The sequence below is a fragment of the Aphidius gifuensis genome, linkage group LG4, assembly GCF_014905175.1.
Source record: "Aphidius gifuensis isolate YNYX2018 linkage group LG4, ASM1490517v1, whole genome shotgun sequence".
NCBI lineage: Eukaryota > Metazoa > Arthropoda > Insecta > Hymenoptera > Braconidae > Aphidius > Aphidius gifuensis.
In genome coordinates, this window is record NC_057791.1 from 3,579,440 (window position 1) to 3,603,398 (window position 23,959).

At 23.2% G+C, this 23,959-nt stretch overlaps 3 protein-coding genes across 7 annotated transcripts; 1 reads left to right on the forward strand and 2 right to left on the reverse strand.

Moving 5' to 3' along the window:
- Window positions 1-5,105: 5,105 nt before the first annotated feature.
- On the reverse strand, window positions 5,106-7,440 carry LOC122854555 (U4/U6.U5 tri-snRNP-associated protein 2). 2 transcript variants are annotated; one of them, XM_044155348.1, is made up of 8 exons: window positions 7,349-7,440; window positions 7,092-7,278; window positions 6,299-6,976; window positions 5,939-6,219; window positions 5,736-5,864; window positions 5,605-5,666; window positions 5,308-5,530; window positions 5,106-5,238 (listed from the first exon to the last, which is right to left on the reverse strand). In XM_044155348.1, exons 2-8 carry the CDS (start codon window positions 7,159-7,161, stop codon window positions 5,185-5,187), a joined length of 1,497 nt encoding a protein of 498 aa, XP_044011283.1. In that variant the 5' UTR covers window positions 7,162-7,278; window positions 7,349-7,440; the 3' UTR covers window positions 5,106-5,184. The 2 variants fall into 2 exon arrangements, with proteins under 2 accessions (XP_044011283.1, XP_044011282.1); XM_044155347.1 differs by having other exon boundaries at window positions 7,092-7,404.
- Window positions 7,441-7,517: 77 nt separating this feature from the next.
- Window positions 7,518-8,820, forward strand: LOC122854558. Its single transcript, XM_044155353.1, has 4 exons — window positions 7,518-7,629; window positions 7,759-7,934; window positions 8,102-8,218; window positions 8,303-8,820. The coding sequence occupies exons 2-4, from the start codon at window positions 7,783-7,785 to the stop codon at window positions 8,478-8,480; spliced, it is 447 nt and encodes a 148-aa protein (XP_044011288.1). The 5' UTR covers window positions 7,518-7,629; window positions 7,759-7,782; the 3' UTR covers window positions 8,481-8,820.
- A 309-nt stretch (window positions 8,821-9,129) lies between these two features.
- LOC122854556 (zinc transporter ZIP3-like) lies at window positions 9,130-22,359 on the reverse strand. Of its 4 annotated transcripts, none has more exons than XM_044155351.1 (8): window positions 17,819-18,187; window positions 16,739-16,955; window positions 16,473-16,640; window positions 16,219-16,389; window positions 15,951-16,151; window positions 15,661-15,874; window positions 15,470-15,596; window positions 9,160-10,560 (listed from the first exon to the last, which is right to left on the reverse strand). In XM_044155351.1, exons 2-8 carry the CDS (start codon window positions 16,924-16,926, stop codon window positions 10,487-10,489), a joined length of 1,143 nt encoding a protein of 380 aa, XP_044011286.1. In that variant the 5' UTR covers window positions 16,927-16,955; window positions 17,819-18,187; the 3' UTR covers window positions 9,160-10,486. The 4 variants fall into 4 exon arrangements, with proteins under 4 accessions (XP_044011284.1, XP_044011286.1, XP_044011287.1 ...); XM_044155352.1 differs by lacking the exon at window positions 17,819-18,187 and adding an exon at window positions 22,033-22,359 and having other exon boundaries at window positions 9,481-10,560; window positions 15,951-16,148; XM_044155350.1 differs by lacking the exon at window positions 17,819-18,187 and adding an exon at window positions 22,033-22,359 and having other exon boundaries at window positions 9,481-10,560.
- Window positions 22,360-23,959: the final 1,600 nt, after the last annotated feature.

Below are 23,959 nucleotides of genomic sequence, written 5' to 3' on the forward strand. Positions count from 1 at the left end.
GTGTTTTGACTAGACAATGATCTTGAAAAAAAAAGAAAAAAATATGAAATTTTTCCTCAAACGACAATTACTCCAATAAAATAATTACATCGACTAAATATTAATTATATCTGACGATGACAAATTACTTAAATATATTTTGAAAAAAAAAATTTTTAAATACTAGATATAAATAGAAAAAAATATATATATCTTATATAAAAATTGATAAAAAAAAATTCATTTACATAAATTTTATTTAAATTTAGAATTGGTTGAGTGATTATCTTGATAGAATTTACAGGTCGTTGGAAAATAATGTATTTTTAAGGAAGGGTAAATACAAGTATAAAATTTATAAGTGAATCTTCAATTTTCAATATCGAAAGTTAAACTTTCTTAGTATGTGTGTACATGAGAATGAGAAAAACAACCCTGTCTTCTTCAACAAGACCATCCGGCCACCCGGTACAATATTTTTATTGTAATTTATTTTTTTTTTTGTGCTTTGTATCACATCCGGTTGATGGAACTTAAACAGAGCGAATTCGTGTGTATATATGTATAGACATGTGTTTGATGTGAAAAAAAAAAAAATTGCAAGTGTAATAATAAATAAAAGGGAAGAAAATATATTTAAAAAAAGGATGATAGCTAAAAAAAATATTGTGAAAGTATATTGACAAGGATAAAAAATTATTTACTACGTAAAATTTGGCGCATGGCAATCCGGAAATTGGCGTGAAATTGCCGGTAAATTGACGACTAAAATTTGTCAAGAGGTATGACGAAGGAAGACGTTTAATATGAATCTATATAACATTATGTATGTCTGATAAAATCTTCAAATATTTAACGTATATAGATGTAAAAGAAAAATAAAAAAAATCTATCTAAAAATGGTGAGTTTTGATCGATTGATTAAAATTTCATTCAATATAATTATAATAAATTTTTAAATCCAAATATTTTTTTATACTTGAAAACAATGCTTTTATATGCTACAAAAATTTATTTTAAATAAATTTCAATATATACATGTGCGTGTGTGGAGATGAGACAGGAAGAGGTCAAGAAAATCACCGGATATCTTTTGGAGTCAGCCGCCCAAAGCTCTCAGACAAAAAGAATTCAATAGACCGATAAATTTTAAAGAAAAAATAAAAAAAAAAAAAACAGATCAAAAGACATTTGAAATTAAGATTATTTCACCTGTTCAACTGCATATCACAAAAAGCTTTTAGAAAATTCACCTGTACGCGATAAAGATCATGAAAAAATATAGATTTATAAAACACACAAGATTTTTAAATATTTTTATGTTTATAATTGATTCAAATAAATCAAGCAACATCTGTGTAATTTAACTACCCACACATATACACTTACAAATTTAATAAAACATTTTATTTAAATAAAATAGAAAATACGTTAAATAAAGAAAAAAATTGCCTGAGAAAAGTTGAAAATGATTTATGTAAAAGTCATGCAAGAAAGTGAGGGGTTCTTATTTTTATTATTTTTGCTAAATTTACTTGGTATGTTGTGTATGTAGTTTTGTAGTATGTTGGTAGTATAGAACATAGTATTATATCCTGCATATGAGAGGAAGAAATAATAAGGAGGCCAGGGAAAAATGTACGGGGACAGGTGGCATGGATATAATGCGTCTAACGGCAATGCTTCTAGAAGACGTTGCATGCAATGCCAACCAATGTGTGCACAAAGTTGTTTTAAAAAAAAAAAAAAATGTAAATAAATAAATTTATAATAATCTGATGTAATAATTATCACTATAAACTATTAAAAAAAAATAATCAATTATGCATCTTTAAAATGATTTTATTTCAACTACAAAAAAAGCAGAAAAAAAAATCAAATTGTCTATTTTGTCATAATTAAAATATAATTAAAATAGTACAAGAAAAAAAAGAGTAAAATAATAAATATATAAGCAAAGAATAATACTTTTTTAAACAAAAGAAATCATAAAAAAAATTAGAGGAAAAAGAGAACAATGACTTGACGATTATTCCAAAATTTATTGAGATAAGATTTAAAAAAAAAAAAACTTTTTCAGGGCCTACAGTCATTAACGCAAAAGATAAAATCATTAATTTAATTTTTTTATTTCTTTGAGTAACTCAGGTGTATAGAAATAAATTTAAAAAATTACTTTGCACTATATCTTGAAAGACAAGTTAGCTGAATATTAATAAACATAAATAATACAAAAAAAAATTTATTTACTATTTTTTTTTTATCAAATTCAGCAACAGTCTATTTATTTTTATCTATCCGCATTCAACCTTGATAAATATTTCCTTGAAATAATATAAATTACCAACAAATATATTTTATATTTTCTCAATTGAGGCAACAATTTTCCACATGGTTAATATAATCCATCTCAATTTTCATTATAAATAATATAAAAGAAAGTCGATAAAAAAAAAATATATAAAATAATTTGCCAAAAAAAAAATAAAAAAATACAAGAGTTTGATAACTTTCCTGGTTGATGGATAAAAAGGTGCGGACATTGAATAATATATCGATTAATTTCAACCCTAATATCACGTTAAAAAACCACCCCTTAAATATATCTCTCAACACCTCAAAGTAATTTTAAAAACAAGAAAAGATATAACACTTTTCTTTTTTTTTTTACAGGTTGCCAGTGTTAAAATAAAAGGATCTTATTTTAGAAGAAACTCATCAAGATCTCTTAAGGTATATATTATTTCTCTCAGTCTTTATTTCTCTGTACATTACGCAAATGAGGATGAGCTAGTGTCTTGCCCATTGTGTACAACTTCTTTTTCTGTCCCCTTTAAACAACCACATTATGTTGGTATACCTTTATAATAATACCAGTTTCATATATTATTATTATTATAAATGCATACAACTTGTGTGTCTCTTTTACTATCAAAAAACTCTAATATATATACTTGGTTGTTTGTTGTTTGTCCCCTCGACACATACACTCTTTTTATTTTTTTTTTGATCAGCCGTCTGTGAAGACGACGAAGAAGAAGAAGAGTTGTATATTTTTACCGTTTCGCTACGTTACGCTTCAAATGTCCAACGGAAAAATGCAAAAAAAAATACATTAAAATACAAAAAATAACAAGTACCAACAGTCAACTGCAGTTTTAGCCCTTTAAATTTTTGTATTTTTAAAATTATTTTCAAGAGGGTTGGTTCTTTTTTTTCTTTAATATTTCTTCACGTTTTTATTCGAAAATTCTAAGAGTCAAAAACGATACAACATTTTCATCAGGCATAACGACCTCCTGGCCCAGTTGTAAATAAAAAAAATAAATTCATAACTCTTTCGCAAAATATTTAGATTAAATGATAGAATAGACAATAATTGTCGTGAGATATTTAAAATAATAATGATTTTGTAAATGAAGAAGAGTAGGAAATGAAAATTAAAAAAAATATAAATATATATATAAATCATCTGATGGGAATAATAAAAAAAATATTACTTGAGAAAAATATTTTAAATTGTCAATGATGAACGGAAACATGGGACATACAATCGATTAGACTCCAATTATTTATTCATCGATGCAAAAAGCAATTTTATCCAAGTAATATTAATGTTAAAATATATATCTCGTCATTGGACCCTTTTAGCCAATGAATAATCATCATTATTTTTTCTGTATATTGTTAAATGAGAAAAAAAATATAAATAAAAAGTGAGTAAACACCTGCCATCATCATTAAAAAAACGAAAAAAAAAAAATAGAAAAAACTGTAAAATATTTAAACAGGAAATCAAAAGTAATTAAATTTTTAATTCAAATTATATTTTAAATATTTAAGAGATTTTTTTTTTATCATATTTATATGTGAGTAATTGATATAAAATTTGGAAAATAATTTTTTTTTCTTTTGTAATATATGGATTACTCATAAACGTAAAATTTTGAGGAAAAAAAATATGAGGAATTTTATATTTTAGTACACAAGTTGGATCGAATACCAATGTATCTTTTTTACTTTTTTCCCTGTGTCTTGTCTCCCTCACTCGTAACTTTTTTACGGCCTCCCAGTCAGCCACAGGATTTCAGACCTCTTCTTCCCCCCCTCCCCCCCAACTACTACAGAATTATATATTTTTTTTACGCTACGGTTTTTTTTTTTTATTATTTATTTTTTCACCTTGATGCCCCTCGCGTGAAACAGGTATTCGTAAACTGGAGATACCAACTTATTTAACACACAATATAACCCGATTTTGCATTATTTTCATATTAGATTTTGTCATGAATTGACATTAACGTAAATTTACAATCATTCAATCAATAACAAATAACAATATGCTGTATATATTTTTCATACTCCAAAATCACTCACAATGTCAAAAACAAATGACAAAAATTAATGAGTAATATTTTCATTATTTTTGAAACATTATATTATGAAATTATTGGGTCAGTCGTAATTTGTTGAATATAAAAAACCGTTACAATCAAGCCAACATAATTTGCATTATTTATCAAAAAAAAAAATTAATTATTCAATTTATTAAAACATTTACATACTCACGTTTTATATATACTGTAATTTATTATCCTCTTGTTTATTACAAAATTTCCAAATATATAAAATCCGCATGTTATTTGTTTTTTTTTTTTTTTTAATGAAAAAACACACAAAACACAGTTACACTTATCAGCACAAATACACAGATTAAAAATTAAATACTTATTATAATAAAACACATAAATAATCGAGTAAAAATATGTAAATAAATAAAAATTATAAAATGATAAGATGTTTATTTTATAATAAGCGCGCGCGTTAAAATGTTCAGATCAGCTTCGCGTGGCCGGCTGTTGTTCGTAACTTCTATGGAGTATGGAGACACTTAATCCTCCCCACGCGACTGTCTTTTACCACCACTCCATCTTTTATCACTCGGATATTTTCGTTAAAACTCGGAAATTTATGTTTATTTTAATTTTTCATTAGACGTAAATATTTATAAATTCCCGCTTTTTTTTTTTTTCATTAGAAAAATAAATTATAAGCAAATAATTTGAATAATTTTTTATTGATAGAAAAGATAATAGCCATAGTGTACATAAAAAAGAAAGATAAGAAATAAATTTTATTTAAACAAATAATATTACTATTATTATTAATAAATTTTATTGAAAATAATTTATAAAAATTTTAATTTCATTTGTTGTCAGTGTTATCTGATGGACTGTTTTCTTTTCGAAGTTCATAAATCTATTTAAAAAAAAACACGTTAATTATGTTTGATATATTTTCAAGTATAATTATTTTTATTTAACAAACCTGTATGTAAGCTTCTGTGAGTGTTATCATTTGTGGTAATATTGGAGTAACATGAAGATCCTGTAATTCATACCATTGTCCAGAACCTCTGTGCAATACATGTACTCGATATGTACCTTGTGCAGGTTCACCATCATGAACAATGTTAGCAACTAAATCATAAGTTGTACATGGATGTTTTGCTTTTATTTCTGGTGTTAGTATATCTCCAAAATCAACATTTCTATAATCATTAAAAAATTAATATTTTAGATATTTTATTAATAACAAAATTAAATTAGAAAAAAATATTCTTACTTGATAGGAAAATTAACAATCGTTGGATTTTTTTCAACGAAAAATGTATTTTTTGTAAATCTCTGAAAATTAAAATTATATTAATTATATTACAATGATTTTATTATATATTTTTTTAAATAAATAATTACCTTTATGTAAAGAATTAAATATGGTGGTAATTTAGTTATCTCAAAGCGTTTCATAAAATTTTCTTTATGTGTTTTATATTCTTTTTCAGTGGTTGCATTAAATTTGTTTAAAAGTGTATACAAATTGACCTAAAAATAATTCAATTAATAATCAAATATCATCGTGTTACATATGACTATTTAAATAAAAATAATTAAATTACCTGGGGAATAATATTCTCGGTAAATTGATCTTTAAATAATGGTGGTGGTGGTAAATCACATGTTAAATAAAGAAATGGACTTTCTTGAATAGTCTCACCATACTCAACAGTATTTAATAATTCACTTCTTTGACTTTCTTCAAGTTCAAGTGGTGGAATTTTACGTACATGAATTCTCATATGTCCCAAAAATGTTCGATTAATAATACTTGGTTTTTCCTTGCTTTTTAATGCAAGATCAACAGTATGTAAAAAAAATGATAAAAAATCAATAGGATCACCTTTAAATAAAATAATAATATTATAATTATTATTATTTATTGTTTAAATAATATTATTATATGTAAATATTAATCATACCTTGTTCAGTAAATTTCAATTTTTTATCACTAGCTAATACAACAGCTTGTAACATTTCATGTGGACTAACATGAGCCTTAAAATTTCTTGGATTCCATAATTTTCTCATCAACTCACCAAATCTTTGTATCAATATATGCAATTTGAGTGGACTTTTAACCTTTGAATAATTTAATTCACGAAGAAAATAATTACGTAGTGGTATTACATGTGATAAACTTTGTAATATAACATTACAATAATCATTTGCTTTAATATTATTCATTCCAACAATTCCAGCTGAATACATTGTACCATCAATTGCTCGTGAACGTTTACTACTTGTATCAAGTTCCATTATTTGTTTTTTACTAAATGTTGGTTTTAAAACATATTTTATATCATCCAATGAAGAATCAACAATTTCATAATTATCAGGTAGACAATAAAATTTTAATGTATGAAGATTTAAAAATACATGATGACTTTCAGCAACACTGTGTGTATAAGCATATGTATTTGTTCCTCTTCCTTGAAAATATTTACCGCAAACAAGACATGCATAAACATTTATTCTTGACAATGATACTGAGCATAATTTTTCAAAATCAAAATCCAAAAATTGACGATTTATTGTATCAAGATAAGGACACAAACGAGGTGCTTCTACTTTTTTTTTTTTATCATAAACATTTTGATCTGTAACAATACTAAAAATTTGTAAATGTTCATATCAATCTTAACCTCTAAAAATTTACTATTACTTAAATATTATTTGTAATAAATAAATCTGTTTATTATTTTTTTTACTTACGATCATTATCATCATCCGATTCACTAATCCGATCTGATGCGGCTCTTTTATTTGTTTTGGTTGAATCCATGCTTATTATATTTTTATAAACAATAACAAATAATATTATTATTAAATGTTAAGTTTGTAGGTATATAATAATTAGACGTCAAAATAATGAGATTTTCATAGACAGTGCTAGTGTATACTGTAGAAAAAAATGAATTATTAATCAATGAAAGTTTTGACAATTAAAATTAATTATTTAATCAAATTACTGTGTATTTTTTATGCACTTGATTCATGACACATTAATTGTTGACAGCCATTTTTATTGACATTAATGGCCGCTGTGTGTATTGTTTTTTTTTTTTCTGTTTTTTTTTTTCTACACGAACGCTACCTATGTCAAACATTATTTCTGTCTCTCTTATTAAAATGATTGTCGAATCTCATCCTCCATTACTATTCAATGTTCATGGAATAAATGTCTCATATTTGTGTGAGCTTATTGTGTAGAAGTGTGTAGAAAAGTAAAAACGAAGCTTTAATATCGTGGGTGAGTACTCATTTTGGTTATTATATACTAATTTTTAATATAAAAATACTTTAATAATACTAAATTGTCAATAATTAAATATCAAAATTTAATAATCATTGTATTGATATTTATTTTATTATTTTTTAGTAATTTACAAATAAAAAATATAAAATGGCAAGTTCTGGAAATTCATCAAGTGCCGGTTCAGCATTAACCAAGTTTGGCCTTCGTCCAGTTACAAAATGTAACCTGGTTAAATTTTATATTCCTGCTTTTGGTGCTGCATCATACACTGGTTTAGCAATTAATATCATGAATCCAAGGTCAGTTGTCCAATGACATCATCTTCATTTTTTTTTTGCATCATCCAATTTTTCATATCAAAAAGTATTACGTAATAGTCACCAAATATTTCACATTCTAGTTTTAAAGTTATATTTTTATTATTATTGTCATGCTAATTATGTTAATTATTATTAATAATTTACAGTATCAAAACTGACATAACAAATGTTTTATTGGGAGGTACATTGATTGGAACTGGTACATATATTTACACCAGAGATCACATGAAAACTGCATCACAAACATCAAGAGTTATTTACAGGTTAATTGATTATTTTATTTATTATTTAAATATTTGTAATTTGTTGATAAAATATTAATGATAATTATTTCAATTTTTTTTTAGTGCAAGTGGTGCTGTACTTTTTACCTTTGGATCTGTTCTTAGTTGGGCTGTTTTACAATCAGCAACTTCTGGAAATTCATCATTGTCAACAATTCTTGGTGTTGGTATTGGTCTTGCTGCTTTAAAAACTGGTCACAGTTATTTGGGTTTTGTCGACAGTCAAGTTGCAAAAAAGTAATTATTTAAATGTCTGAATTAACTTGATAGATTTTCGTAAAATAAAAAAAACAAAACAACATATACTTATTAATTTTTTTTTTTTTTTTTTCTAAGTAATTCAGGTACATTCTTAGCTAGATTTTTTAGGCGTGTTCTAAATAAAATCCTATGCTTTTTCCGTTGAAGATTTTGTCATATCAACCCCAAAAAACTATTTATTTTTTCCATTATTTATCAATGTTATGCAATATATTCCAATAAAAACCAATTATAGATTGATAAAAACAATTATTCTATATGTTAATATACTCCCACAAAAGCCCATATTTAACCTTTCTAAAAGTAGCCAACTTTAATTAATTATTATCAAAAAAAAAGGTCTATAACATAATATATTATTTCACGAAAAGATTCATCAATATTTTAATTACATACTGTATAAATTTGAAGAAATTCTTATATTCGGCAGGTAGCTAAGAATGTACCTTCAATAACAGAAAAAAAATTATAATCATTTTTACAATTGTATGTATAATATAATTAATTCCATTGAATTTTTTTTCTTTTTTCCTAATTAAATTGTTGTTAAAACATTAGATGATAAATTTTGAAATTAATTAAAAAATTTAAATCATTATTACATATATTTTCATGACAAAAAATCACAATTTTTTCATCGTTAATAAAAACAATTAATATTTATTTCAATGTTTTTTATTTTTTCCATAAATAACTCAATGGTTTTATTGATTTAAAAAATAAAAAATCAACAATGGTTAAATTATTCGACGATTATTTTATAATAAATATATAAACAAACGTTTTTGGGGTTTGAATAATAATACAAAACTCCAATCCAACAATCAGTACCCTGCATGTCACATCTTGAAAACGCGAAAAAAAAAAAAATATATAACAATACTATCGATAATATAAAAATATTATTCGTTAAAAAAATTATTAAAATATTCTTTTTTCTTTTACAAATTATTTTCTTAAAATAAACTTAAAATAATATATTTTTTTTATTTTTAATTATTATCAATAGGCTTTAACAAACAGCATTTTTTTTTTATCATGATTTTTCCAGTTAATTATAAATTAAATTCTTCAGTCTAGTATTTAACATGACAAGTGTCATGAGTGGCAAGGCAAAAACTGTTTTTTTTTTTCTTCTTCTTCTCGTATATATGAATAGATAAATATATAATTTTTTTTCTGTTAAATGATATATATTTAAGTAATTGTACTTAAATAATAATCATAAGTTAAAAAATATATTTCTAATAATTTGAAAATTGCAGTATTCATATATATAAATGTATTTTGCCTAAATTTAAAAGTTGCAACATCAAAACCCGGATAATGTCAATTATTTTAAATCTACTTGGATAATAAACCTTTCAAGCTTCTCATTGTGCACCATTTACTAAAGGAATGCCAATTTGATTTTTTTATTTTTTTTTTTTCTAACTCGATCTCTTCCAAACTGAATTTAATTTTTAAATATAATTTTTTTTTACGATACTTATCCACTTGTATCATCATCATCATTTTTTTCTTTTAAGTTTTTAATTATTTGTTGAGGTAATGAGGTCAATTTACAGAAGCTATTTTATTATAATTCCAAGAGCTTAAATTACCGTGTCATTATAATTATTAAATTTTTATTATTAACCATTAAAAGTTGTCAATAAAATAGACAACAGATAGGCTCAATAATTTGTTATTATTTTTAAAAATATAGTCCAGTATCTTCAATTGAATTTAATATAATTTTGAATTAATTTGAATTTTTTTTCTTGTTGTTTGTCAACGCTATCAACAGATCTATTACCCCTCAAATCTATCAACAAATTTTTGTTATTAACAAAGAAAAAATTCTGTTATAAATTGACACATTTGTTTTTATCTGAATACCGAATTTTTTCTGCCTATTATCTAAAACTATAAATTAAAAAATATTAAATCATCAATTACTTAATTATAATAGTATGAAATTTTTCATGTCAATTTTGTTCAATCTTAAAATACATGATTGCTTGATGAATTGGTCTCGGCACTATCTTCTGGTTCACCATGTGAATGTGAATGTGCAGCTAGAAAAGAAAAAAAAAATAAACAATTTAATTAAAAATATATATAATCAAGTATTTATTATAAATGAAATATAATAAATAGATATTTTATTTATTTATTTATTTATTTCACATGTTTGTGTTTATCTTGAAAAGTTGCAGTAACAAAAAAAAAATAAATAATGAGATATTTAAAAGGGGAAATAAGATGAGTGTGAAAGCTGATTGAAAGTCGGTCGTATCTAGGTGCTTTGTTTGTCTTGTAGATCAATGGCAGAGAAAGCATCAACACAATAAAATAATAATCAAAAAATCACATATAAGTTTCATTCAACCTTTCAATTGCACGTGGCTAAACTAGATATTATTTTACAATGAAAATAAATATTTTAGTCATGATAAATGTGTGACAATTGAATGAAATCAGTAGCATGTGACTTGATATAACTGTCGTGAGTTCGTTGATCCAACTTATCGACAATACGTCGTAGAGTCAAGTATAGAAAATGAGTTAAAAACAAATAAATAAAAAAAAATAAATATTATATATATATATTAGTAGATTGACATAAATCAATATTGAGAAATTTTATTTTTAAGAATTACGAAAGCGGATATTGATTCTTTGATATTTTTTCAATGATAAATGATATATATACCTATATTTTTTTTTTTTCTTATTTATATTCGATATGTTAAAAATCTATCACGGAATTATGATAAAAATATTTACGATTATTTTTATTCATATATCAAAAATAAATATACAATTTTATTGATAACAATTGTATTTTATTTTTTTGTTAAATTTTAAATAGTTTAATGTGAAATTTAACACGCGATTTAACAAACTTAGTAGCTGTTATTTTTTGTTTTTTGTTTGAAACACTGTCAGTATCTCAATGACCTCTTTAAGTGCAAAATTATATAGTATACTTTCACTGAGAATTGAATCGATTATTTCTCAGTTTATTATCAATACTTATTTCACATATATATATCAAAAATAATATTATATATATGTGAAATCCAAGAAAAAAAATAATGAAAAAGGGCAAGGACGTACCTCGAGATAGCTTTGCACCGGTAGTACGGAATTGATCAAAGCTTCTACGACCTTTTAAATATATACAAATATGTTTTCTCATTTACGTCAGACATTTTAACACTCAACACAATGTACATTCAAGTATATACTTGTAAAAGTTTCACAAAATATATCCTTGAACAGTGAATAATAAAAAAAAAAATTGTTCTAAATGTAATAATTGTGTTACGAAAAAAAAAAAAAAGATCATTTGTAATTTTCCATTTTGATTAAATGAAAAATAAAAAAAAAGGATAAAACTCACTGACTAATTGGAGACCAAGCATGACACAAAATCCAACGATTATTGCAATTAATTGAAGTAATCCACTTTTATTATTAGCTTTTTCTCTAGCAAGTACTTCAAAAAAAACAACATATAAAAGTGTACCAGTTGCAATACCTTGAAGTATTGTTGGTGTAGGTCCTAAATTATCACTATCATTTTTTAAATAACCAAGTATTAAACCAGCCATAATACCAATTGGTGTTACCAATGAAAATACAGTTAAATATCCCATGACTGTTTTAGTTGATACACCAGTTGCATATAATTCCATACCAACACAAAATGCAATGACAAATTTATGAGTTGCAATTGCTAATGCAAGATATATTACTGATCCAATTAATGGCTCGAGACCAACAGCAAGACCCTCAAATATTGCATGAAAACTAAGTGCAATAACAGTTAACAAACCTCTTGCTGATGTATCAGCATGAGTTGGTATATGACTATGATTTTCATGATGATGATGATGATGAAGATGATGATGATGATGATTTGAGTGTAAATTTTCTGGTGTTACAAAACGATCATCCTCAAGACCATTATTTTTTGCTGGTTCCATTGGTGGTAATGGTCTTACAAATACAGCTGTTAAGCTATTATTTTTTTTTATTAAATCATTTTGATTAATTGTTGTTGGATCTTGTGTTATAATTTTATGTTCATTGCTATCATCATCATTATTAAATTTATCAATTTTCCATGTTGATGATGATGTTGATGGTGATGGTGTTGTTTTATTATTTGTCATTTTTGTATTTGTTAATGATGCAAGTTTATTATTACATCTTCTTACTGATACTGTACGATAAAGTAAATCTTCATTTTTTTCAATTTTATCTGTTATTGTTGCATGTACTATTTCTTCAATAAAATAAACAATAAAAAAACCAATGCAAAATAATAATTCAGCCATACTTAATTTTCCAAGTTTAAATAATTGACCATTATTTTGATGACGTTCAACACTTTCACGTACTTCTGGTGCTAGATGAAGAAATGTCGTAAAGAGTAATACACCACCTCCAAAACACAGAAGTAGAGATGTCAATAAGCCCTTTTTTTTTTGTTTTTTTAAATTAAAAAAAAATAAATAAATAAATATTATTATAGATTTTTTTTTTTTGATTTATATATATATCAATTTTGCAAAAGTTTTTCTTCCAAGAATTAAAGAAATTAATCAAGTTTCTATAGAGTTATTTTAATTATTGATATAAATTATTTAAAAAAAAAAAAAAAATCATTTGGAAAAAAACCTTTATACAAAATTGATTAATAAAAATTGTTTTTTGTTTTTAAATTCATACTTGTGTTGATTTGTTGATTGTTGTTGATGAATTGTTAGTTGTTGTACTTGATGTAGATGATAATTCCGACATTTGTTTTTTTTTTGTTTGACAACGTCCAACAACAAGTGGTAAAATTCCAAGTATCAATGAACCAATACCAAGTACAATCATTGCAACAATTTTTGTTAACAACAATGTTCCAGCTGTCGCTTGATCATTTGATATTTTAAGCTCTGAATTATCCATATTTTTAGCAGCTTTTTATAATAAAAGTCTCTTTGATAAATTTACTATTTAAATTATTTTTTTTTTTCTAATAAAATTGTTGTTACTTTTAGTAGTATAAATAAAAATTATTTAATAATATCCATGTTGATTTGATAAATAAAATATTAAATTGATTTATCACTTTGGTATATCAAATTATTTATTGTTATTTTATCAAGTAACTTATATTAATCACTCTCAGCTGAAAAACTTGAATAATAATTTTCCAATATTTTCACACTTTATATATATGTAAAATAATAATTTTTTGCTTCTTATATTTTTCCTTGATATTTTTTTATTTTAATAAATAATTTATTAAAGATACTAAATGTAATAAAATAATAAAATAAAAAATAATAATCAGTCGTGTGAGACCAGTCAGAATAATAGCGAGGCCAACTGACGACTGACCGTCGTTGTGTATTAATAAATAAAAAATAAAAAAAAAATTTGTTATCACACACTTTATAGACACATAGTCCAAAAGAAACAGAATAAAACTACAAGACACTGTTTGACCCGCTCATACACAGTGATAAAATCGACCTGTTCTTTATCGTTAACGAATAAAAAAAAAATAAAAAAAAAAAAAAAACTAGTAGATTAAAACGACTGAAATAAAATAAAAAAGATACACAAATAAAATCTCAACAGCGAAAAGAGAAAACACATAATTATCATAACTAAAAAAAGAAAAAAAAAATAGTTTAAATTAAAAAAGAATAATAATAATTTAAAATCACTTGGTAATTCCAAAAAAAAAAATTGTCAAAGTTGTGTTTAATTAAATTATTATTATTTTTTTAATTTGATAACACTTGATAAAACATCCCACAAAACACGTGTTATAATCTTCATGAATTTTTATATCTTTTTTTTTTTTTATTTTTCATGTAAAAAATAATAATGATAATTTATCCACGTTTATATTATCATTAATGATATTAATCACTATTGGAATTTGATTGCCAGTTATCCAGATGTCTTTGAGCTGATCGATTGCCATATTCTTAATTTTTTCATTTTTTTCCTTTACTTTTTTATTTTTTTCATCAAACTATAATTAATAGTGTGAATTTTATTTTTTAAATTATAAAATTGCAAAATATATTTCAAGATAGATTAATGATAATAATAATTATTAATTAATAAAAAAAAAATTAATATATTTGTAGAGGTACAACGAACCGGACACTTTTGTAACACTGGTTACCAGTGATTCAAGAATTTGACTCGTGTTTCAATTCCCTTCCTCTTCAATAAATTTTATATGTACATATATATATTTTTACGTATGTACCGTCGTCGTCGTCTACCTCTTGTACCTCTTCCTCCTCTTCCTCCATCACTTTCAAATTTTTCTGTTTTATTTATTATTTTTATACTGTGTTTAATATTAAACGCCAGACTTCCAAATCAACGTGTTTCCTTCACGTCACCACCATCATCATCATCATCATCATCATCATCATCAAGTACTAAATATTATGCTACTGTTATATATATATAACAATATTTATTTTTTTTTAATTTTTACTACACACTTTACATCGTGGTATCTCATCAATTATTATTTATCACTCATGGCCTTCGTTAATCGCATATGTACCTCTATTTTTATTTTTTTTTAATTACAATCAGTCATATGAACACTTGCATGTTTATATACTTAAATATTTTTCATTGTGTTTATATACTTCTCAATGAAAAATATAAAATAACAAGTATAATTGAATTAATTTTTCCGAATTGCCATTTAGATAATTATTTTTTTTGTTTAGAATAAAATCTATTTTTAAATTATACCCTAGACAATATTATAAAAATTAAACACTTACCATCAGGTGTAAATTATTCCCTGATATTTAAATATTTTTATGATGAAATTATATTAATTTATTCATGAAATACAAAGCCAATGAAATAGGAATATAAAAATAGAGAAATATTTGTCTGAACAAAAAGGTATAATATTTTTTTTTTTTTACTTACTGAATTTTTGAAGAAGTGCTAAAGCAATGAAACCAACAGCAATTGATAAATACTGACGAATACCATCACGATGATGTTGTAAAATTTCGAAAAATACAACATAAAATAGAGTTCCTGTTGCAATTGCCTGTTGATAATAATAATATAGTTAATTTATATTTTAATATTATTATTAGTATATTGTTTTTTACCTGAAGAAACAATGCAGTAATACTGGGATGAGACGAAGCATCTGGATTACCTCCTACCATATATAATCCAATGCCAATACCAAGTGGTGATACAATGGCAAATACACACACGTAAAAAATACTTAAACCACGATGAGTTTTTGCGGCTATTAATTGTACACCAATACAAAATGCTATCACAAATTTGTGTACTGATACAGCCAATGCCATTTTCCTATTATTAAAATACATTCAATTTATCATTTAAATTAAGTGTCTCTTATTTGTTTAAATTTAAATTGAATCCTTACCAAACACCACTTTCATCTTTCATCAATCCAATGGCTAATCCTTCAAAACATTCATGAACAGAAAGACCGAGTATTATTAATAATCCTTTTAGCGATGTTTTTAACGTATTTTCTTTTGAATTTAAAATTTCAATTGGTAAATGACTGTGACCATTGTGTGAGTGTCCATGGTCATGGATTCCATGATCATGATCATAACTACTAAAAAATAAATTCACAATTTTATTATTATTATTTTTTATATTTTTTATTACTATTATTTATTTACCTGCGTGAATGACCATTCATTGATGTATTAACTCTTCCATTTTCAATAAGATCATTTGTACTTCTGTTGACATTTGTTGCCATGACTGTTGCTATTTTTGATTGTCTTCTATGTAACAATAGTTGAACTAATTTTTCAACTAATTCTTCAACCAAAAACATGATAAAAAATCTAAAATAAACGTTGATTTTTATATTATTATTTTTCTGATAATATTATTATATTTATTTGTATAAATATTTTTTTAAAATTACCCAAGACAAACAACTGATTCAGTGGGAGGTAGACCAGGTATTCCCAAATCATGTTCTTCAATTTCTTCATCAAAATGTTCTCTGACTTCAGGCAAAAGATGTAAAAATGTTGTTGCAAATAATACACCTCCACCAAAACCCATTAGCATATCAACGATTTTTGAATATCTGTACAATTTGAAATGGAAAAAAAAATATGCTTATTCAACTGTTAAAATAGTTATAGGAATTTTAATGCATGGGTTGTAATATATAATATTATTTACCTGCTTGATTTATTGTGTGTGCTGAAATACTTTGATACAAAAATTGGCACAACACCCATTATTATGCTCACTGATGATAGAAAAATCATTGCACCTATTTTGTACATTGCTGTATTGTTTAATTCTTCCATTGAAACTTCACGATGATGGTGGTGACTATCATTGTGATTGTGATTGTGTAAAGCCATTTTGTCAGTGACAATAATATTTTTATCAGCTGAAAAAATAAATAAAATATTTAAATATAAATAAAAATAAATTAGTGACGTTGATTATAAGATAATAAATATATTAATGACTAATTTTAATATTAAAAGACACGCAGTAAATAAATTATTTTATATATATTAATTTGAAAAAAATATATCAACATGTGGTCTTTAATTAATAATGAAATATACAAGTCACACAAAGTTTCCAGCTCATTCAATTTCTAAAATTATATTTTTTTTTCAACACAAAACGTGGCATCAAGGAAAAAAAAAAAAAAAAAAAAAATGTCCGCTTGCGTATTACAAATAAATTGTAAATAATATTTTCTTTTTTTTTTTTTTTTGTCCAATTATTTACAGTTTTACTTTCTCAATAATATTTTGTCCCAATTGAAAATTTTTCAATGAAATTTCAACACAAATTGTCGCACAAATAAATTGGAGTAAAAAAAAAAAAATTAATTAACTAATAATCCAAATAAATAGAAAATAAAAAATTATAGTATATAAAATTTAAATCAATGTAGGCAGTAAAATACATCCTGTTTTTTAATATATATAAAAATTATAAATTAAATAAATTTTTATTTCTTTTTTAAAAAATTATAACACGACGTGCAATATTGATAAAATGTGTATTTTTTTTAAAGAGAATTATAAATATAATTTATATGATTAATTAAAAATTTCCAGATATACACATTGACATTAAACATCTGTATCGATATCACAATTAAATATATATATATAGGTCGATTAGCCGATATCTTCCTGCGATGATCTTAATCATAATTGCGTCATCTCAGTGTATCAATTGTATTTCAAAAATTATTTTCGTTCAAAGTAAGATAGAATTTTAAATACTCACTCAATTAAAATTATTTTTTTTCCAGTTAATCACTTGATTTTTATACTATTTATAAATATAATAATTATATTAAATAAATAATATGTTAACTTTGTTTTATATTAAATTAAATTTTTATTTTTTTCTTGTGATAAATTAATTAATAGAAAAATATTATTACTATGTATCATGAACAAAGGTAATATAAAAATAAAAAAATTATATAAACTTAAATTTTAAATGTATTTTATATGTTGTCTTGAAGACTCGACACCGGTGACTTGAGAACAACTAATAATACCTCAATATCCTGAGGTAAAATACGATTTTCTCAAGTTAGAGTGGGAGCTAGATGACACCACTTATAGCCTCCGTGATAGAGTGAACAAAAAATATAGGGGGGATAACAAGAGAAGCTTCTTTATTTTATTTATAATATATTTTTTTAAATAATATTAATATTTTTTTTTAACTTCGTTCATTTATATTGTCAAAAATTGGAAAAAAAAAAAAATATCGAGATAAGATTTTTAAATTATCTACTGATAAATACGGTCAAAATGCTATAGATTTTTTTTTTTTTTTTTAAACTAATGAAAGCCAACAAAATGGTTTTTTTTTTTTTATTATTTACTATTTTTTTTTATTTAAATTCGAATTTAAAAATTTACTTGGATTATTTTCTTTAAAAGAAATTTAGAAACTTAATTTTTTGAATTGTTTATATTTGTTAATTATAGTTAAATGAGAAAAATATTGATTAAAAAATAAACAATATTGTTTTTAGTAATATATTGTAACTCTTCATGTTGAGAGATGCGAACTACTGAGGTTTTGCTGAGGAGGGAATTCATGATGAACCTTTGAGTTTTGTCCTGTCTTTCAACATAGAGTTATAGCATATCTTGAATCTCGTATAGACTTGTAATATCATACAGGGGATACCGCTCAATTAGTTTGAATTCCGGTTTTGCTCATAGTAATTGTCCTCCCATTTCATCTTGGCGTGTTCTTGGAATTAAAATAATGGTAAAACCCAAATAATCATTTTGCAATAAATCAAGCTCATGTTCATCTATTAGATAATTACCTTTTTTTATATTTTCTAAACACTAACAACAATATTTTTCCTTATGACTTTTTTTTTTTTTATAAATTATCTTTGTTTTTCTTTTAGAAATACATTGTTGAAGATTATATTATTTCATTGTAATAAATACATTCTATTTGTTTAAAATAAAACATTAAAAATGCAAAGCATGCACATTAAATTTTAGTCATGAATTTTCGTAATATAATACTAAAAACACAATTGTTTTTTTTTTTTTAATTATATTAATTTAGCCGGAAATTGAATAAAGATAAAAAAAATATTAAATAAAAAAATTACATCATTTGACAAAAAATATTCAAAAATAAAAATTGAATTTATTAAATTTTTGCATATTTTAAATGCGTTTTATATTTATTGGTTTATATATTATATATTCCTGTTTTGATTATTTTTTTATTATCGAAATAAAATTTTAAAAAAAAAATAATATTACATCGTCTGTAGAAAAACACAAGTGTTATCCAAATCGTAAATTAAATATGACGCATCATATGCGATGTTTACTATTCGCTAATTTTAAGGCACATTTTTCTTTTTATTATATTTTTTTTTACCTTATGTATTTGATGGTGTTTATCAATAACATTCCAGAATTATCAATAATATATAAACATATTTTTTCATAAAAAAAAAAAAAGGTATTCTATTTTAAAAAATCAGCAAAAAATTACTCAGTTTTTGTTTACGGATATTTAATTAAAATAAACATTCCATTGTTATTAATAATTTTGTTATTATTTATATTATTTGTCAGGTAATATTTTAGTAAATATTTGTTTTATAAATAAATATACGTGTCATACTTTTTTTTCCGCATATTGGTCATGAAAAATACACTAAATGTCATGTTTTAACGATTTAAAAGATTTATTGTTTTATTTTATGTATAGATTTAAAGAATTGTTTATTATTAAAAATATTCATTTTAAAAAAAATTAAATAGACAACAATACTAGGAAAAAAAAATGATATAAATATGCAAATTTTAAGCAAAGTAATTGTTGTCAATATAAAATAAATTTCAACAAACAAATACATTTAAAAAAAAAACATCTTTAAAGTTATTATTTCATCTCGTTGTATGAATGAATATTGAAAGTAGTTAATCAAATATCTTGACGTCATTTTCCTTAATTATCAATCATAAAATTCCATTTAAAAGCGAAAATGATACTCGAGTTTGTCAACGAGACAATTTTAAGATGATTATTCATGACAATTATTTAAAAACAAAAGATCTAAACAGTTACAGCTTTAAAAAAAAATAAAAATATTTAAATAAAGATCTATACTCAACAGGTAGATAAAAAAAATAAATAAAAATAACAAGCTTGAATTGACAAGTGTTTGTAACATTTTAAATTTTTGAAATACTCAATAAATGTTGTAAATATTTTTCAGCAATTGTTGTGTAATTATATGATGCAATCTATTTTTTTTTTTTTTACTTCTAATTTGTCTAATTTATTTATAGTCTTTTTCAAATCATGCAATTTGACTGAAACAATGGATTATTTTTTTATCAGTACGGAAATGTAATTTTAAATATAGAAAAATATAAAAATTATTATTTTGTATATAATATATTCTCATCTATTATACAATGAAATAAAAAATTATTATAATTTTTATTTATTTTAAGGATTGAATATTTATTCAACTGTTTGATGAGTCAATGGTTTTACCTGTTGATGATATAAAAAAAAAAAAAAACGGATATACATAAACTTGAATAAATAATAAATTATTTTCGATCAATTTATTTGTGTTTTTCTTGTCGTAAAAAAGTTATTGAAAAACAGATTAATTTAACTTATGATACTTAAATTTGTGTGTGTTTTTTTTAATCTTTAATTATTATCATAAATAATTTCATAGATTTTTTTCTATTGCTTATTTTTAGGTTTTATATTATCTTTATATTCGTGAATATGGTTATCATCTCGACCTGTTTAATACATCTAAAATAAATTATTTATCGAGGTCTTTGTGATTAATAAAAAGCCCCCCGGGGGTCTTAAAAAAAAAAGAACAATTTATAGAATTAAATCGTGATTATTTTATAGAAAAATAAATACTTGTAAAAGCAAATTGTTTGAATTGCGAAACATTGTATAAAATAAATAAATGGTAAATTAGAAAAATAAATTTTTCTTATAAATTTAATTTTAGTAAAACAATCTTGATACAGTATATATAAAATATATATATTAGCGAGATGAAAAATATAAATTAATAAATATTTAGATTTAAAATTGCACAAATAATATACTAATGTAAAAGAAAATAAATTTAAAAAATCGAATCGAGTAAATTGAAAAGAGAAAAAAAAACTAAAAATCATCCACAAGGTACATTCTCTTTACAATAATTAGCATGGGAAAGGCTATAGATCAATGATGTCCTTGTAAGAATAAGTTAACAAAACACAAAGTGTTTTTTTTTTTTTTATTTTTTAAGATAAATAAACTCAAGTCATGTGTTTGATCGACAACTTAAATGATATACCGTAAATTATAATGTGAAAGAATTTTTTTCACATGTACACATACAACAGGTACATATAAAAATAAATATATATTGCTTAATTTACATTTGAAAATTCAAAACTACATAATAAGAAATTTGAAAAGTAACAAAAAAAAAAAAATGATACATACCGACAAATTCACAAGTAATGGTGATACCACAATGTAAACGGAAAGAGTACATATTATAATAATAAAACACATCATATATGGAAGTCATGATGCGGATATAATTTAACAACAAACGTGATATTTTTTCATCATTCAAATATATATATTTAAATATCCCTTTGTTAAATAAAAGACAACATTTTTTTTATTTTTTCAATAATAATATTTATATATATTTATTTATTATTAAATAAATATTTTTAATTTAATTAAACTAAGCTAAATTTATTTTTAAATTCAATTTCCTACTGACTACAAAAAAAAAATCAATTTAAAAAAGAAAAAATGACGAAATATATTTCAAAATAAAAGTTAATTAAACAAATGAAATTTTGAGAATTATAATTATAGCAACAATGACACAATTAAATTGTTTTTTATAAACTATTTAGTGTTAAAAAATATATTATATATATACTAACTTGTAGACCTTCAATGAAAGTAGGATGCTGTCCTTGTAAAATAAAATAACAACACGCAACGAAATATAATCAACAGTGATTTTTTACATCTAGAAATGTTTAAAGTGAAAAAAAAAAAAAAAAAACAAGTATTACTTTTAAATTAAACAAACACAGTACTTAAAACTTGCAAAAATAGAAAACACCATATTTTAATTATCACTTGAATTGCACAGCTGTTGATATGTCATAGAAAAATTACAAAAATGATTGAAAATTAATTTAATAAATGATTAAGAGTATGCAAAATTATTAGCACATGAGGAATATATTGTATCTATCTTGCTGTGCGCACTTGACTGGACCACATACACCCATAAGTTTTTTTGCTACTCAATTGGCAGTTCACCCTGGAATTCCCTTTCCCCTTCATTTAAATCACGCGATTTCTTCCTTTCTTTATATATATAAATAAATATAATAAACTTGAAAACATTTTATAAATAATTTATAGAATAAAATTTATTCAAATCATTTATAAATTAATTCAATTTGATATTTTTTGATTTTTAATTTTCAACTTATATAATAAAATTATATTTTTAAAATATTATACAGTTGATTAGATATGGACCATCATTATAAATTGAATTTCTTTTCTTTTCTAAATTTATTTTTAAATCGTCTATAATTTTTTAAATATAGTTATCATCTTGACCTGTTTATAACGCCGTCTGGCACTATATAAATTAAAAGATTTTTGATTAATTAAATATACCCTCGGGGTGTTGGAAAAGAATAATTCTAGATATTGTTTATTTAAAGAAAAGTAAATAGCAATTAAGTAAGCTAGCCCACTAGTTCAAAAATATAAAATACATTTATGTAATTTAAATTTCTAAAAATTAATTTTAATTAATTTATTATTAAAAGTCAAGAAAACTTAAGGTAGATAAAGTTTATATCCAGTTTGCAAAAGTAATAGTAATGTTGAAAAAAAAAATACTCGTTGATCAGACAAATCATTATTAATATTATAAATAATTTCATAGAAGTTTTTTTTCTTTGCATACATATTACTCTTAAATAACATGGTAATTTTTAATAATTTGTAAAAGTGTTTAAAGCAACTTTATTTACCGTTATAAATTTAATAATTATACAGTCATTTTGTAGAATAATTATGGATTATAGAAAAATCGTTTATCGTTATATTTATTATTAGATGAATTTATTTTTAAGCTATCAAGGTTATATTGTCGATTAAAATTATTGTAAAAAATTAATAATATATTTGAATTATTCAAAATGAATAATATAATAATTTTTTTTCTCATTCTATCGAACTTTTTAGTAATAAATATAAAAATTTTAAGGTCATTGACTGGCTATTATCAAACTGATATTTTTCTTTGTTTCAAGTATTATTTTTCTCAATACCAGATGAATTAGATAATTAAAAAAAATATTAATAAATCAACAGATTGAATTAACACAATCAAATATTGATATTTTATATTTTATCTAAATTTTTTTACTTATATATTTGTAAATTTATATTTTTCTTTTCATCGATGTTATTTTCATTCTCATCAAAATTAAATTCAAACTTAATTCTTATCGTAGCGCGCTTATCCTTATTTGTTTTGCGACATGGAATATATAAAAAAAAGACGATTTCAATCGTCTGAAGTTTGATACACACGTGGCTACGTTTAAATTGCCAAGTAAACATTTTAAAAAATTTTATATACTCGAGTCAAATGAAGGTCTGATAATCTATCTATATTTTTAATATAATCGCATTTATATAAATACAATATCCAAGATAAAAAATAAAAAAACTCGTTTAATGTAAATTTTTTAATAAAATTTTATACTTAATAAACCTAGTGCTTTCGAATTAATTAAATATTTTAATACTCGTTTTGATTTTTTGTATTTTCAA